This window comes from Anoplolepis gracilipes, chromosome 8 (genome assembly GCF_047496725.1).
Source record: "Anoplolepis gracilipes chromosome 8, ASM4749672v1, whole genome shotgun sequence".
NCBI classification, from domain to species: Eukaryota; Metazoa; Arthropoda; class Insecta; order Hymenoptera; family Formicidae; genus Anoplolepis; species Anoplolepis gracilipes.
This window is the reverse complement of record NC_132977.1, coordinates 3,693,977-3,711,844: the sequence shown is the minus strand read 5'-3', so window position 1 is coordinate 3,711,844 and position 17,868 is coordinate 3,693,977. Positions and strand designations below refer to the sequence as shown.

At 34.1% G+C, this 17,868-nt stretch overlaps 1 protein-coding gene across 3 annotated transcripts in view; it reads left to right on the top strand.

The window, feature by feature from the left end:
* Nucleotides 1–4,735: 4,735 nt before the first annotated feature.
* The window catches only part of LOC140668449 (protein tipE-like), a 16,589-nt gene continuing 3,456 nt past the window's right edge, over nt 4,736–17,868 (top strand). The window contains exons 1-5 of one of the 3 annotated variants that reach the window (XM_072897449.1): nt 4,736–5,238; nt 7,823–8,199; nt 10,352–10,597; nt 11,878–12,068; nt 13,877–14,200. In XM_072897449.1, coding sequence (XP_072753550.1) covers nt 7,995–8,199; nt 10,352–10,597; nt 11,878–12,068; nt 13,877–14,200 — 966 coding nt within the window. In that variant the 5' untranslated portion in view covers nt 4,736–5,238; nt 7,823–7,994. Of the gene's footprint in view, nt 5,239–7,801; nt 8,200–10,351; nt 10,598–11,877; nt 12,069–13,876; nt 14,201–17,868 lie in introns of those variants that run through there. The other 2 variants (XM_072897447.1, XM_072897448.1) reach the window with 2 other exon arrangements.

The window sequence follows — 17,868 nt, the reverse complement described above, 5'->3', positions numbered from 1 at the left end:
AGAAACATGAGAATATCTTAATTATGGATGTTGATTGTTTTTTATTCGTATCGTCCATCATTTTTACATGTTACAATCAGGATAGAGATTGAGAATTACGAGTGGACAAAGTGTGTATGGACGTGTGTTGATTTCGAGCGCGTCCTTAATTTAGTCTCAATTGAAACGAGTGGTTGCATCGATGCACCGAGGAATATATTTGCATCCACTCGCGTATGCATTCATCGCCGTAAATAGAAATGGCTTTCAATATCGCCAATAATTCATCCCTTTGCTTCTTCCGTATTTTGAGCTTTCTGAAGAAGAATTCAATGCTGAAAAAAAAAATACTCACACTGTGATTAATACAGAGAAAGACGAATATTTTTCTCTCCGCATAATAACTTGGCAAATATTAAAATTTTAGTCTTCCGTTTAACTCGATCAATCTGTAGGATCGTTGCAGGATTGTTGGTAAAATATACAGATACTTATAAAATATTTATATTAAAATCTTTCAGAGCGAGCCACGCGAGAATGATTGTATTCCTTGCTCTTATCAATTAATCATGCGGGATTTAATAAACAAGATTTACGAGATTTCTGTTACCGCCTGACATGTTGTTATGAAATCCCTTATTGTGAGATTAAAACCGGTTTTATGCTACTTGGTACTCATTATATGTATTTTGCATTTATTAATTGAAACAAAGGAAACCATATATATGTATATTAAAAAAAATCTTTTTTTTTTTTTTTTTTTTTTCTTGCTTAAGCACAAAGTTTTTTAATTTCTCTTTGTTCGCGAGTGTTTTTCTGCATTGGAATTTGATTAAATTTTATGTGAAAGACTTTTGCAGGTACTTCTGAGATTATGATCCTGTCTGATTGAATTTCGTCGGCATGCAATATTTTTCTGCCTATCTTTTTTTCCCGAAACGAACAAAAAGTCAACTGATTCGATATCGATTCATATCGAATCGCAATTAATAAACGCTTAGCAGTTTTGCATTCGATATGATACAAAAACAAGAAAAAGGGCGAATGTGAAATTATCGTCAGCTGAGGAAGGAAGCTGGCCCACATTTTGGCTCATTGGCTGTCGGCCAATTTTCCGCGGAACTGCCAATGAAGACGAATCAGTCTGAAACTATTCCGAATTACATCGTTAAGATCAAGTCTCATTATGCCAGTGTAATTTGTAGCATGTCTCTGATAGAGAGAGAAAGAGAGAGAGAGAGAGAGAGAGAGAGAGAGAGAGAGAGAGAGAGAGAGAGAGAGAGAGAGAGAGAGAGGGAGAAGATAACAGCACTACTATTTGTATGATGAGTCAGAGAAAAATTTTCATTCACAGAAAACATCGCATGAACAAAGAAAAATCTTTTAAACAGAAAAGTTTCTCACAAGTTTCAAAACTTTTCATTTTAATTTTACAATATTTCTGAAGATGCAATGTTTTCTTTTTTTATTAATTTTTTATTTTCCGATTTTTTGATTATATTAAATCATGAGATCTTCCTATCTTCCATATTTCTTAAAAAAAATAAATAGATATCTAGAAGAGATAAAAGACATTTTTAAAAGATAAAAGATACTTTTATTATAAGAGAAACCAAAAAAGAGTACGGGTACTTTTGACATTGTTTTTTTTTAGTCGTCATCAGGTAGACATGTTTTTTTTTTAATAAAACATTTCGTATAAAGGAACTCAAAATAAACAAAAATGGTTTATACATATAATGCCCTAAATCGCATCGGAGCCAAGTTAATAAATCGACTTAACGCATTATATATATAAACCGTTATTATAACTTGGCTTTGATACGATTTAGGGCATTATATGTATAAACCATTTTTATTTGTTCTGAGATCCTTATACAAAAATGTTTGATCAATGATTACTAAAAAAAGAGAAAAACTTTCCATATAAAAATGTCTCTTTAATTTTTCTCCTGTTCTATCTCATTTTTAATTTTTATATAACTTATAAAATAAAATATATAACATAAATGAAGATTGTTTTTCTCTTTTCATAATTCGTGTAATTGTAAAAAAAAGAAACAATATAATGCTTTTTTCCTTCGATAATTTGAACTTTAACAAAGTTTACTCAACTTTAAAAGGCGCTAGCGATTAATTCCTAATAATAAGAGATAATATCAATAAAACTAAATTTGTAGTATGATGAATCTCTCGTGATATTATAATAAACTATTACCAAATACAATAATTATTTCTTAATTTTAATGCGTTCAGAACTAATTTTTGTTCAAGCATTCAGTTGAATTTTACGTTTGCTTTAATAAAAGTTGGCGATATTCTCAAGTGTACAAGAAAAGAAAAAATAAGGTATGTAAAAGAATCAGAAAAAATGCCCTGTAATAACATTTAAAAGTAACTTAAGAAAAATTACACATGTCCCAAACAACCTCATATTTAATTTTTTATGACTTTCAAACGAGAACCCAATTGAGAGAGAAATGGTAATATTGATTTTTAACAATGTAAATTGATTCTATGTAATTAATAATTTCTTGTTGACACCTTTCCTTTATTTATTACCAATCAAGAGTTAAATTTAATTTTTCTAATTGAACTTGGAAACATAATTGGATTTGATAATCGCAAAATGCGAATCGCGCGTTCCACATTTCGCAGTCATTGTGGGGTAAAGTGTCGGAGGATGTACAATAAATTGCATTCGCGTTAATCGAAGCTACTGCTCGAGTCAGTTGACACCCTCCTTAATAGGGTTTACACAATTTAGCGCGCGATGTGACTGACGGAAGCTGCATTACGCAATAACCGAGGCTCTCTTCGTTGTCAAAAGGAAATGAATATCGAGACCCGCTCGACCGATCGTCTAGAGTTACGTCATCAATGAGATATTAATAAACCATTTAAGGTACCTCACAAGAAAATAGCACCTGAGAGGTGCCAATTAACGGACTTGACATACTTAAAATAAATTCGTTGCCGAAGCCACGCGATAGGTTGAAAACACCCACGCGACCTACCCTCTCTAAATTTCTGCATCTTGCCTAGAACTTTGGCGAAGGGCTTAACTTCGTTCCAGTGACTTTGTAGGTGACTGTTTCAAACTCCAACTACACCAGAGTGTTTATTGGTTTTCCCCCTTAGGTCAAGAATATCACTACTTGATCGTTAAACAGAAAGAAAGTATATCTAGTCCTAAAGGAGATAATTCTCCTTTGACTTTATTCTTTTTTAAAAAATAAATTTCTTAAAAATATAAACTCATGAATTTTCTCAATAAAAGAATATGTAGATGTAATATTATTATAGACGAACGCTATTGCGTTGTAATTATTGTAATTCTTTAAATAAAATTCTGAGAAATTAAAAATAAAAAGAAAATAATATCTTACATTAATTCATTACGCCACATTTCTTTTTACATCCTTCAAGCAATAATTCTAAGAATACATGCAAAATTAAAGCATACATTAATCATAACGTTGAAATAGTGGTAATAAAATCTCTGTTTACCTTTACTACTTCACAAGACTAAAATGATCTCACTATACTCTCTATTTAATGACAGTGCTTCGATAAATTATCGTTATTCTTAGCCAGCCTAAAATCTCGGATTAATAGAAGGATTTTTTTTAGGGTTGCCCGCCTTAAATAAATAATAAATAATAAGATTAAAAAATATACAGGAAAGACGAAATATTGCAATAGTATTATTAAAAATAAAAAATTGAAAAATTCTAATATAATAAAATAATTTTGTTATATAAAATAGGAAAAAAGAGAAAATAATAGGATGTCTATTTAAATGTTGTGAAAAAGTTCCCCGATCTTCCAAGTGATTTTGTTCAAAATTTAAGTTACAAAAGTTTTTTAATGTATGCATTTTCTAATGCTTTTTATTGATACAAAGAAAAAATATAGACTCACATAAGTTTCAAGTTCTAGATTTGCAAATGTATTGAAGAAAAAAAATTGAATAGTTTTCGTAAGACAAATTTATCTGCATAATTTTTTTAAATGCACTAAAAAGAATGTACAACATATATTTTTTTATTGTAATTTATTTATGTTTACAATATAAAATATGATCGAAAAGAATTTCTTAAATTCCTCGAGCAAATAAAAATTCCAGATACCTTTGACATGATTGAATTGAGGAATTTCTGATATCTTGAGGTACATAAAACATCTCTGAGAATTTCACGTTATCCACATTTTTCCAGGGACTATATATCCTGAATAAAAATGAGTATATATACATCCTAAATGAAAAGATTTATATAAATCATACATTTTAATGATGTAATCGAACATGTTCGAAACTTGAATATTTCTCTAGAAAAAGCTCCGAGAATCACATTGCAACGTCTCAGATTACTAACTTATACTTCCTCTATGATTAAAAAAGATACAGGAGAAATTTAAAAAAAATGCAAATTACACAAGAGAAGGGAAATAAAAGACTCAGTATTACTTGAAGCAAAGCTTAAATAAAATTACAGCGATCTAAATCGCTAAACAGGCGTCAGACAGACCACGATAGCGATAAATTGTATGCGAGAAGAAATGGCAAGAGACGCAGAAGAAAGAAAGAGAAAGAGAGAGAAAGAGAGAGAGAGTTATCGGAGCTTTACTGAGGGGAGGATCACCCCCGAAGCTTCGTCGTCGTCATCGTCATCCTCGGCGGTGGCGGCAGTGGTGGCGGTCGATGCCACGAAGCGCCGTCGTTGGCGCTGACGTCGAGAAAATAAGCTCGTCCGAAAGCTCCACCGACTGCAGTAGCCCGGCATCCGTCGGCGCCGCGGTCAGGACGAGAGTTTGGCACGTGCGCGCGCGCGCGGGGACACTCGGTCAGGAAGGCTTTCCGATGATGGGAGCTCGTCGCTGAAAGCGCGCTCGCTATGTGGGCCCCGTCGTGATCTACGAGACTCGCGAGACAGATATATTGTGTTTCTTTACCCCTCTTGCCCGTCTTTTTTATCTCCCTTGTCTCTTTCCCCTGCAACCCCTAGTTTTCCTGTCTATCCACGAGCCAGGGCGACGGTCGTGACGAAGGCGTCTCGCGGTGATTCGCGGGGTCAAATGTGCACGGTGGACAGCAGTGTGACATAGTGAGCGGAAGTAGGAGACGAAGAAGAGATCCGGGCAGGTGGGCAGAGGAGCGAGGAACGCGGGAGGACAAGCAGCAGGAGGTGGATGATGATGAGGGGGCACAGGAAGAGGGCGCCGAGCCCTAATGCACTCGCATCTTCTGCATAGGGGGTACCGTTACATCGACCCCGTGGAGAGAGGGGGGATCGAGCTTTCTTTGCGTGACACGATGCGATAGAGTCTCTTGGGGCTGAGACCGGGTCTGAGATCTTGAACAATGCCTGAGATGTCTTAAAATGGAACGGCTCGGAAATATTGCGAAATATCATCTTGTAAAGAGGTTTAGATTCTAACGAGATGAGCAAAACCCATTTGCAAATGAATGTTCAAAGACTGTCATATATATTGTGGGGGTAAATTTGTACCCCCCCCCCCCTTACATCGAGAAAAAGTTTTTTAAAACAGACTGATGTCCAAGAAATTGATCTTTGAAAAATTCGTTTTTTATTAATTATTTTCTTAATTCGAGAGTAAAATGATTTAAAAAATTATCTTTTAGTATGCAAATTTATTTTTATGTACAATACAACAAAGTGGTAATCTCTCATAAAATAATATTTCTCTTAATATAAATCTCTTGAGCATCGTGTACATACCAAAACAAATAACGTTACGTAAATGATATTATATAAATGAATTTTGCTATAAAGTCAACGATTGACATTTAAAGTGTATCTCTTTAAAAAACATTACGCTATATTATTTTTATATTTCTATTATATATTCTATATTTATTTTTCCATTATTAATATGAACTGTTAAGGAATAAAACAAAAGATATGCTTTAATACAATTCTTCTTTATCGAGAAATATTAATGACTTTGAAATAATCCTCACTTTTGTTATTTATACCTTTTGTGCTGTAAAAATTGTATTAGAGGGAAGGTTAAATTGCTTATGCTATACAATAGGGTATAACCCGCAACGTAAATCATGTATTAGAAGCGCAGTGAGCTTAGGAAAAGGTTGTATACTGGTAACTCTTGTGCACGACGTGAATAAATTTTTGTCTTAAACTAAAAATTGAAAGACGAGAAAGCCGCTGAAATAATTCATACACGTGTAAATTTATAAATAACAAAAATTTAATTATATATCTTATCGTCGCACATTAATATCTTGTAAAGTAGCATAAATTAATTATTAAAATTCAATTTATGGAATAAAATCACTCTACATTATTTGTTCCAAGTAAATGACAGATTAAGATTAGGGGTAACTATAAATTAATAATTTCATTATCTTTATGTTTTAATTCATCATAACACGTGTATTTTCTTGTACTTTTGTTTTTTATTGAAATGTATAAATATATAATCTTATTTTAATAATTTATTGTCAATAACAAAGAATCAACTACGCAGATGGATAGTTACTTTCAAGCGTTCGTACGAAGGACGCGATATAAAGTTTCTAATCTCTTCGATTAAAGGAGGACTCCACGTGGACTCACATAAACTTGCTTAAAGCTTGACATAAGTTTTATCCTTATCGATCTTCGCACAATACGTAGGTGTGTATGTATGTGACGGTAATCTATATAAATAAAAATTCAAGAGTGTAAAGTAATATTTTAGATCTCGAAAGATGAATCTTGACAACGACCGTTTCATTTTTCTGTAAGATATTGGAAAATCCGGTAGAAAATTGCATCACAAATCCTCTTCGACATTCAAGCAATTTGATGAGGAGACTTATCTTGATATTAAAAGCTTTAAAACTATTTCAATCGAACGGAGAATTTCGTTCTTCCTTTTTGATTTTCTCTTCTATATAATATAATACAATCGAATAATATATAAACGTGAATATAATCTATTATAATAATATATAAGTTAATTATATATGAATATAAAAGATTAATAAAATTTTATAATAAAGTAAAATTGATATATATGTATAGTGAAACTAAAAAGTTGTTTATATTTACAACAAGAATTCGAGGAAAATTAATTTATATAACAAAGTTTCGAATGGGTATTGTTCATCTCGTTTATCTATAACAAGAATAGCACAATCTCACATCATTGTGTCGAGAGCCGATAGTACCAAGTTAGAAACGCGTGAACAAAACGTAATTGTCCGATACTTGGTTTCCTCTAATTAACCTTTGTTGAAATTAAGGGTATCCTATAATCAGACTATTGTATCGCGACAAAATCAAGTCATGAAATTTATATCAATAAACATGGGACAACCTACCCTCGTGGATTGTTAGATAATTTAATTGATTTTACATTAAAACAAAAAAAGATTTAAAAAATTATTTCAATCTGATTGTCTAAGGTAAAGAAATGTTAGTCTCATACTGCTGACAGTATTGATTTTGCCTATCTCTCCATTGCCATTTACAGGCTTTAGGCACGTTGTCCATCAAAGGATAAAATAGATTCTATGGGATAACCTTAGATAATATAAAAAGTTATACTCTTTTATCATTCGACCGAATGTACGCGGTGAGAAAAGAAAAAAATAAGTTTAATCGATGAGCTGTATATCACTTAAGGGTGATCAAGATAAATGGTTTTTTTCGTTGTACAATACCTACAAACACTTGGAAACGTTGTACGAAGCCCCGGGAAATCTTTGCGACAGATATCATCCCGAAGATGACTTTCCGCAGATATCTTTCTCAAAGAAAGCTCGATCCTCAACACAACGTACGGAGAACAATTGCTCGAGAATTGCCCGCAGATCTCGTTCCGTCTCTTCGACGTCCGACGTGACGACGAGCAGCGAGCACGCCAAGGACGACGACGACGACGACGACGACGACGACGACGGCGACGACGACGACAACGACGGCGACGATAACGTCGCTTAAAAGCCTCCAGCACGAAACCAGCACTGCCGTTTGTTCTCCGAGATGGCGGACGAAAAGGAGAAGCAGACGTTCCTGCAGAAGCTGCTGTTCTACACGACCGCGTTCTTCATCCTCCTCAGCACCTTCAGCCTCTTCGCCTTCCTCTTCTTGGTCCCCTTCGTTATCGACCCCGCCTTCACCACCATCTTCATGCAGTTTGACACTCGACCCGCCGAGTGTGTCACCATCGACGTTGAATCTAGAAGAGGTGAACAATCGGCACCTTTAACTCTTCACTTTCTTCTCGTTCGATCTTTCTCGTTGTCGCTCCTCGTTGTTGCATGCTGTGTACTGTCAGACTTCTATTCTTCGCCTCTCGATTTCTCGGAGATACTTTGTTCGCGTGTAATTGACAATATATCGCTCGACATATCTTCATATATTTGTCATCTTGTACATTCAAGCATGTCTGTTTGTTGGTATGAAAGTATACTTCTTGTATGCGCTTGTGTGATGAAAGATCTGCCTTTTAAAGTTGCAGAAAAAATTGCACTCTACATGTCGCATTTAATTATTTTAAAGAAAAATATATGCATTGTGGGCATAAAGAAATATATAGTCTTAGATAAAACGTTGTTAAGAAAAATAACTCTTGTCAAAAAAGAGATCTTACATATATTATGACTTATAAAATATTTCACGACCAAAAGTGACAGACAATGATAGACAGACACCAGAAACTGATGTAAATTTTCATTTAGAATTGGGAACAGAATTGGGTCAGCGTCAAAATATGCAATTCTCATATACGATTGGAAAGGCTATTTCCAGATTGAATGAAAGTGACGAAGAACATCCATGAGACAGTTGACATGTTCCCTCTTGTTTAATATTCATCGCATCATTATATGTAGTTGGTATAGAAGAGCTTTCATCTTTTATTAATAATGCTTCGGGAATATTCCACGTGGACAATTACGAAAATAATTACGTTTGGTTGAAATCGGAAACATTAAAGAAAATTACTTCTTTTGTCTTCTGGGAAGATGCTTTTCTAACTCTAGATCATAATAAATTCTAGGAAGATTGTTGCAAAGAAACCTATGAATTTTTTATTCGATGGCGTATGTATATCTTTCATGTCATGTCATCTATAACATATATATATATATATATATGAGACCGCGAGACATAAAAATTTAATACAATCTTATAAATTTTAATTTGCCGTCGTAAATGGATATTATTGATCGCGACATAAAATGCATACATCTGTGAAAATACATATATGTTTTTTCATTATTCAGAAAATCCCTGTGTTACGTGATTTAACAAATCTTTGCTATCAATTATTATCAACTTTTACATGTTTATAAATATTAATCGTTATTAATTGAGACTTGTTTCTTTTTGAAAACAAAATCAGAGATAGAGAATCAGCAAAATCGCATTTATTTTTATATAATGTTCGTGAAAATAATTTAATCTCAAATAAAATACAAAAATATAAAAGAGAATTTGATTATTGCTAAAATTATTATTAAAATATTATTACTAAAATTATTACTAAATTATTACTAAAATTATCAGAAAGGAGATACTGCGGAAAATCGTGATAAGATTGATGCAACTGGTGTCTTTGTGCTCTTGGTACCCCGAGACTCACCCTCTTATACGAGGTTCCCCTCTCATTCCTCCACTTCAATTTTCATCTCCCCCCCCCAACGTCAATAGAGTGCAGGTGTTCCCCACGATTGAGCATCGGTACTGTCAATATCCCCGTAAGTTACGTCACAATGCAAAACGCTTTTTGGCGGTACAATTTCTTATTCCGAATACTTCTTGCTTTCATCGTCTTTTTCATTCTTCGTCTCGTGCATGTACATTTTCTGTCTTATTTCTGTTTCACGCTAAGGTTGATCTATCTTTTCGCATCGTATGCCTATGTATGTGTGTTGATTTTGTATTTTAAAGTAAATTAATACTTGAATTGTTAAAGCCATCTTTCCATTTAAACGTCACGTCAATGACAGATGGCGATATTTCTAAGCATCAATAAATCAATAATTATTTCGAGCATTGACAAGAAATATTTTTTGACGAAAGTTATATATAATGCTTGTTGATACACATTTGCAAGCATCAAAGCTCAATTTCGCGAGTTAAAAATTACTATCTTGCAATTAATTATTGATGTCTCAGTCACATTCACTTTTGCAATACGCGTATAATTACATGTATGTGTCTACGTGTGTGCGAATATTTCTCATTCTCAAAGCGAGTGTGTGTGTATGTATGTATGTGTGTATGTGTGTGTGTGCACGTGTGTGCGTGTGTGTGTGTGTGTGTGTGTTTGATGATCATGTGACGCTTGAATGATATTTCACGACCGAATTCCCATGAATGATCGTTGAGTTCAGGTACGAGCAATTGCTCATGGACATCCTGTAGAGAGGGTTGCACGAAGGAACTGTACGATTGTACGCAAATACGCGTCAACTATAAGCTACCCGAAAACGTGTCCGAAGGATCGGATGGGGGAGGCGAAGTGGAAGGAGGTGTCGAGGACGACGAAGATAAGCGGATGTCGCGTTACGAGCGTTCTTTAGAGTACGTCGACGAGAATGCTATCGTGGATGACGAGACCGGACTGTTCAAAGATACAGGTACAGAATGATACCATTAGGCAATCGATATTATCATACGTTAAATCTGCTCTCTCCCATTTGGCTTCATTCGTGTCTATTTCTGACTGCTTACTCAATTAAGGCCATTTTAATTTTATATAATTAATTTTACATATCAGGGTGTCTACTCAAATCTTGTAAAATATTCCCTGATTTTAGGAAAAGAGGGTATTTTAAAGATTTTTTGATGCGATTTTCTAAAATAAATTTTTTTATTGTACACATTTTCCAATGCTTTTAACTCGTATGAAAGAAGAACACAAAGCAATAAGTTTCGAATGCTAGATTTACAGATGTATTATATTGGGGAAAAAAACTGAATAGCTTTTATTAAGATAAAAATTTTTAACTTTTATAAAATTTTTTATTAAAATTAAAATAAAAAATATACACTGCATATTCAGTATTTTGGGTTAAGTTTTTTTGAATATATTTAAATATAAATAGAAGTAAATAAAATATTTATAATTTATATTATAAGAGCAAAATTAGAACCAAGAGAGTAAACTTAGATCAAAGAAAGATTTTTTTTTAATTCTTTAAGTCCCAACAAAATTCCATAAAGATTCTTGATTTCTCTGAGTTTTCCAGGAAGTATACACTCTGACATATGCATTAGAAAACCGTTTATAGAAGTATAAATATTACAAGATTATAAAATTGAAAATAAAAATAATATTTTTCTGTAATTAATAGGTATTTTATTTATGAAATATACATTTTGTCGCATTTTTAGCAATTTTAACATTGTTGGATATTTACTATTGAAAAACTCTGTTTTATAATTATCCCGATTCTATATAAAGAATAAAAAAACATTTACTAAAAACACAGATATGAACTTAATGGATTCAATAAGCAGAGAGTTAAAATTAGTCCCGTTATTTTATTTATGAAATAAACACTTTGTCACATTTTTAGCGATGTTATTAACATTGTTGGATATTTACTATTGAAAAACTCTGTCTTATAATTATCCTGATTTTATATAAAGAAAAAAAAACATTTATTAAAAACACAGATATTAACTTAATGGATTCAATAAACAGAGAGTTAAAACTGATCCCGCGGGAGAGAGAACTTTTGCCCGTCTCTTTCTTCTCTGATAAACCTTTGTGATTTGTCGTTGAATACGAGAGATCGTACACTATATCCAGAAGTTATTATACGCGGTTTCCCCGTCTGTGGCGAGTTCATTTCTCGCGGTTCTCCCGCTGGAGAACGTCCCTCACCGAACAATAACGAGGGGAAGTTCGCAGGTCTCTTGGTCAACGACTCCTGGTACTTCACCGGGGCCAAGCTGTTCCCCAACGTAAAAGGCTGTGGATACCCTCCAATGCTGAATTGCAGTATTTTCTACCGGCAGTACGCCAACATAGGGCAGAACTTTAGCTGTTACTACTCGAAAGTGGATCCCGGGATAGTCATCAGCGACCTCGACATGTGGCAGGTCTCTGCACTATTGTAATACTTTCTGCATACGCAGGGTCTTTTAATCCCTGTAAGAAATTCAATTCAGACACATTTTTGTCTGATCTTTCAGATCTGAGTATTTAAAAATAATTTCAGTGTCTCAATCATCAACCTGTTTTAATCAGAGATATTCTGTTTGAAAATTCGGACAAGTGTGTCTCTAAAAAAACTTAAAATTGTTTGAATTTTCAGGCAGAAAAGTGGATTTTTTTTCAGATATTTTTCTAAACTTTCAGAAAAATAATTTTGATGATTGAAATAGGTTGTTGATTAAGACATTGGTTGACTTTCAAACATCTACATCTGAAAATTTAAACAAAAATGTGTCTGGCAATTTCTTACAGTCTATTTTTTTATAGTGTTTCTCCTTTTCTTTCTCTCTCTCTCTCTCTCTCTCTCTCTCTCTTTAATTAGTAAACCTAACTCTCGCGCAAATTCCTGTCATCTCGCGCGTCTCACAATGACATCGCGTCGGACTGACGTGAACTCTAGCTCTCGTGGTATAATCCAGTGACCGGGTTATAGTCAGCGATTTTCGCTGTACGTTGGTATGTGCGAGTCACACGAAAGTGCTTATATGACTTTTGCACGAGTTTACGCCGAGAACAAACGTGCACTTGAGAATCGATACTGCATCTGTGCCTATCGGGGACAGAAGGTGTTATACAATCGCGAAACTGCTTTATACATGAAATAATTAAATAGACCATAGTGATGGATGCCGGCTTTAAATAATTGGAATCCAAAACGAATTTACTAGCCCGATTCTCGCGATTCTGTGTTGTAAACGAGTCTCACATCTGTTTCGGCAGGTTTTTTTTTCTTTTTATCGACGTGAAATATACGGTTTCCCTTCGCGAACGGAAAACTGAATTCGCCGAAATTACACCGTTATCGAGGATTGATCGGCTACCGTGTATGAGAAATGTAAACAATCGCAGGGCGAAAGGGGGTTTTTTCGAAGGTGAAGCACGGAAATGCGATGGTCGGACAATGCATTTCAAACGGTTGAATGGATGGCCGATGACAAAGACGGAAGCCATCCGCGGTAGAAAGGAAAATTTTTCCCGGTGCAGAGAAATCCAATTTCCACGAGTACGCGGTTGGGTGGGCTATTATATAAAGCGCTGATAAAATCGGCGATCTCGGAATGGCCGATGTTGTACAAGTATTGCCGATTCTTTGACAGCGAATGGACGACAGGAAAGAAATGGAATTACGTGTCGCGAATAGCATTGCTCGCGGCTATGATTTCGCTGAATTTGCGAGAGAATAACGTTTCACGCAAACAGTCGTGTCTCTCGATCTTTTGACAATAAACATTTTTTAATTAATAGAGAAATGTTTTTTTAATTAATACAGAAATTAATTAGAGAGATGGAGAACAATATATGTTTGATTATTTTTCACGGGACATGAGTATCGCTTCTAATAGAGCTGACCGTACATGGTCTGCTTCTATTTGTCAAATTATATATTTTATTATTTACCATTAATTTGCTTACATTATTATTTCGAGAACAATTGATTGATTTTTTGCAATCGTGATTTTGGAATATTAAAATAAATATCTTAGGAGAGGAGGGAGTGTCCTTTACACAAAAATTTCAACAGCTGTAATCTGGAAAAACTCTTTTGACGCGTCTCGTAAAAATCTTTTAATTAATCTTCCAGTCAAAATTCGTTCGCGAGATTCTTTCCAAAGAATACGCCCTTTAATTGAAAATCAGATTAGCGTATTAATTTCCATCTAACTTCAGACATATATTTGAAACCCTTCCTCAGGTGTACATGAACTTAGTGTACGCGATGGCAATTCCGATACCGTCTTTCATAATCTCGGTGATATACCTCACCATCGCCTACTTCAAGATCTACAACGAAGACGAGGAAGTCCTCGTAGGCGGCGAAGAGGGTGAGGAGGGGGAGGAAGGGGACGGGGGTGATGGAACACCCTTGCCGCCCACAAGCGGTGCATTGACGCCCGGAAGTGAGGCTTTCAGGGAGGATCTGGCGAGCTTCGGTCATCAACTCAAGGTCGCGATGGCCGACGACATCAGCAGAGAAAGTCTTGATGGGATTCCCAACTCGCTCTCTCTTCAGGGGTAAGCACTGCTTGGAAAATCTCGTAAAATATCGATTATCTCTCGAGAAGAGCACGTGTCTGACGTAAAGAGGCTATTCAGGCTCGTTATTTTACTTATATCTTGACTGTTGATCGCTTTTAGTTCCTTGTAAACTTTCGTAGGGCTTCGAGAAAACTTTCTGTGTAAGAGCCGATGTTAAAGACTTTGACAATCGCTTTAACCGCAGTCGCGTGGACGATTTAGAATTATTTTCTAAGAACGATAATCCTGTCTGAGCCAATATAAGCCTTTTCGCGCAATCTTTATTCGATAAAAATATACAAAAATAAATTCATTGTATAATATATCAGTTTTATTGAAAATCGTCTTGAAATAGGATCAAAACGTTTAAGCAATTTCAACATATTTAGGTTTATGTTTTATTTAATTTTTATTTCGTGCGTATGATTTTGCGCCTGGCTTTTATTAGCCCTTCTCTTTGTCTATCATATTTTTAACGCATGTGCAGAGTTCTTTTTGATTTATTTTTTTACAAAAATAAATTATCACAATTTAAAATACAATAGAATCTTCTTGTCTAATTTCTTTATCTGACATTTTGCTCACGAGAAAGATATTTATGTTGTCGTAACATTAATTTAAACGGTTTAAATATACTTGAAATGCAACAATTTTATGCCAGACATAAAATTGTCTGAATGAACACGACGAGAAATAGCACGCCACATGCGTAAATGTCATTTCTGTACGATTTATACATTCAAGTACGACATTGGCATGAGTATTCAATCAATTTCCCTCGTGGTTTGCGGCAAAAGAATCGAAAGTGTTCGATCATTCAAGTGAACGAGCATTATAATCTATATAAAATTGATTAACATTTCAATCGGATCGACATCAGCTGTTCGAGATATTTATATGTCTCTGCAGCTATTTCATGCAGTTCAGAGAAACATATTATTTGACAATAACAAATGCAATGTGTATTTTATCAATGCCAATATTGACGTTTCGAGGGCATTGTACGTAAAGATGTTTACTATAAACGTGCACCTCTTCAACAGCAGTGACGAATTGCTTCAATCACACAATCATTTTACTTAATGAATGTAAAGTAACGATTTTTTTTATAGCATCTAGCATGAAATAATTCGTATAATAATATACGATCCAGTCATGCTTAAAATCCCATCGCACAGAAAGAAAGATTATATTTGTCCGATCGTTGACATTTTCATTGACAGTTCGTTCGTGTTGTACGCCATGTTATCCTGATTGGAATGATTGGAATTAATCACACCGCGGATTCTAAAGCACCAATATCAGGACAAAATCGATTACAATAATCCTGGAGGATGTACAATATTGTCCAATAATATTCAATGACCGACGAGAATTCCAAACTGCATCAGCAATTCAACTGTAGCAATTCCAACGCTATACACCTGAATGCTTCCGATCTTGATCGAATGTCGCTTTTATGATTGTATAATAGAGATAGCATAAATTCGCGGAGAGGGAGAGGAGGGGGTGGATAAAATGAATCGACGACTTCTGCAGGGTGTTCGATAAATTGTGACGCGGGATTACGCGATAGAAATCGCAATTTAATTTCTATCGATTATTCAATTTTCTTCTTTTTTTGCGCTCGATTAATTTTATAAGAATAATTTATTCGTAAAAAAAAGCGCTCTATCGATATGATAAAACGATGGCGCAGTTAAGTGCTCTCAACCACACTACCAAGCGCATCTATCTATAAATAGCGACTCGGGATGCAAGGTGATATAGGTCGCACGGGACTGCGCGATAGACTGCGAGTCGCCGTTGCTTCTCCCACCCCTCGACCGCATATACACGCGAGAATAACCCGATTCATATCCACCATTCAAAAGGCCGCTACGCGATCAACACTTGTATTCTTTCAGCTTTCAAGTGGACATTTACGACCGTGTTACGCGATGACAAATTTGTGTTTTCGTAATCCCACTAGAGTGTACTTTTCCAATATTTCGCAGACGTGTCAAAAAGTCTTAAAACACATACGCATATCGTATGAAAGTCTTGCGGTATAGAAATTGTTGAACGAATAATTTACGAGCTACTGTTTCTACGAGCAATTCATTCATCATACTCTAGAAAAACTACTCGCAATTTTATATATTTGTTTCAGTTATTTTTGTCAGGGAAATATAATAGTAAATAGTTTTCTGTGAAAAACGACGAGAAAAAGAAATGCAAGAAATGTGATTCGGAAATAGACGAAAGAAAATGATATTTACAAATAACGAATATCCATTCTTTTATTTTCAAATCATGTTCAAAGTGTGTTAAAAAATTGCATTTCTTCCAACTAGAGAACTGATATAATTTTCTTTTGCTGAAATTATATTTATAATTTTTTTATTCTCAGAGCATATCAAGCTCAGGGTATATCAAGCTTTTATAAATTAATTATATATTAAATTAAATGTATGAAATAATCTTCTTAATTCCCCTTGGGTAAATTTTACAATTAAATTATTTAATTTCATTACAGATTTAAAAAAAATCGATAGAGTAGACAGATTTTTTGATAACTACGATCCTTTTTTTTTTTTATCTCGGAACTTAGAAAAACTTGTTATCCTGCAGAGCGAATTGATTTGACAATTATTTTCATTTAATTCCCTTATTTTACCTGAGTATATACTTGAACGCATGCACGTTTCCGTGCGACACGAGTTCGCACGTGTGCTTTATAAGATCAATCGTCAGACGACGTAAATTCCCCACGCGATTGAGAGAACCTGTGTGGTTTTGACATTTATACGGAATGCGTGAGAGTAACCGAGCAAGGACGCGAACATCGATTCTGACCAAACAACCGTCCCACTTAATTCACCCCTGCTTTCTCAACCGACCCTCATGGTTTTCGAAAGACAGGCTTCTCTATGTTGCCGAATTCTCGCGGTCGCCTGCTCACGAATGCTCTGCGAGCTTGTATAAACCGAGGTATTAAGGTCATTCGCGCTCTATGCACATAGAGAAGCAAGTTTGGGATATCACGAAGCTCTGAATTCATAAAGTGAACTAATATGCGAAACTGCTGGAGGATGAATTAAGTTAAGATATGCGAAGAAAATCTAAAATGTTCTGATTAATTCACATGTATCGAAAGAGAAAAGTAATCATAAATACGCTGTAATCATATAAATCTGACAATGAATATTATACATAAAAATCATTTTTTGAACGAATTAAAAAATTTAATTAGCTACAGATTTATTAAAGATGATTGCATACAAAAAGAATAATTGGAAATTCATAAAATTTCTATTTACTGCAAATAATTTAAATATTTTAAATTTATAAAAATTATTTATTTATTTTTTAAATAGTTTAAAATAAATAAAAATATTGAGGCAAAATAATTTCCCAACAGTAAGGAAATTTTTTTCTAAAGATTGATTGCGTTTGTTTTTTTTTATGCAAATAATAATTTAAAAATTTATAATAAATAAATTTTTTAAATTTATTTATTATAAATTTTTAAATTATTATTTGCGAACAAATTAAAAAATTTAATTAGCTACAGATTTATTAAAGATGATTGCATACAAAAAGAATAATTGGAAATTTATAAAATTTCTATTTACTGCAAATAATTTAAATATTTTAAATTTATAAAAGTTATTTATTTTTTAAATA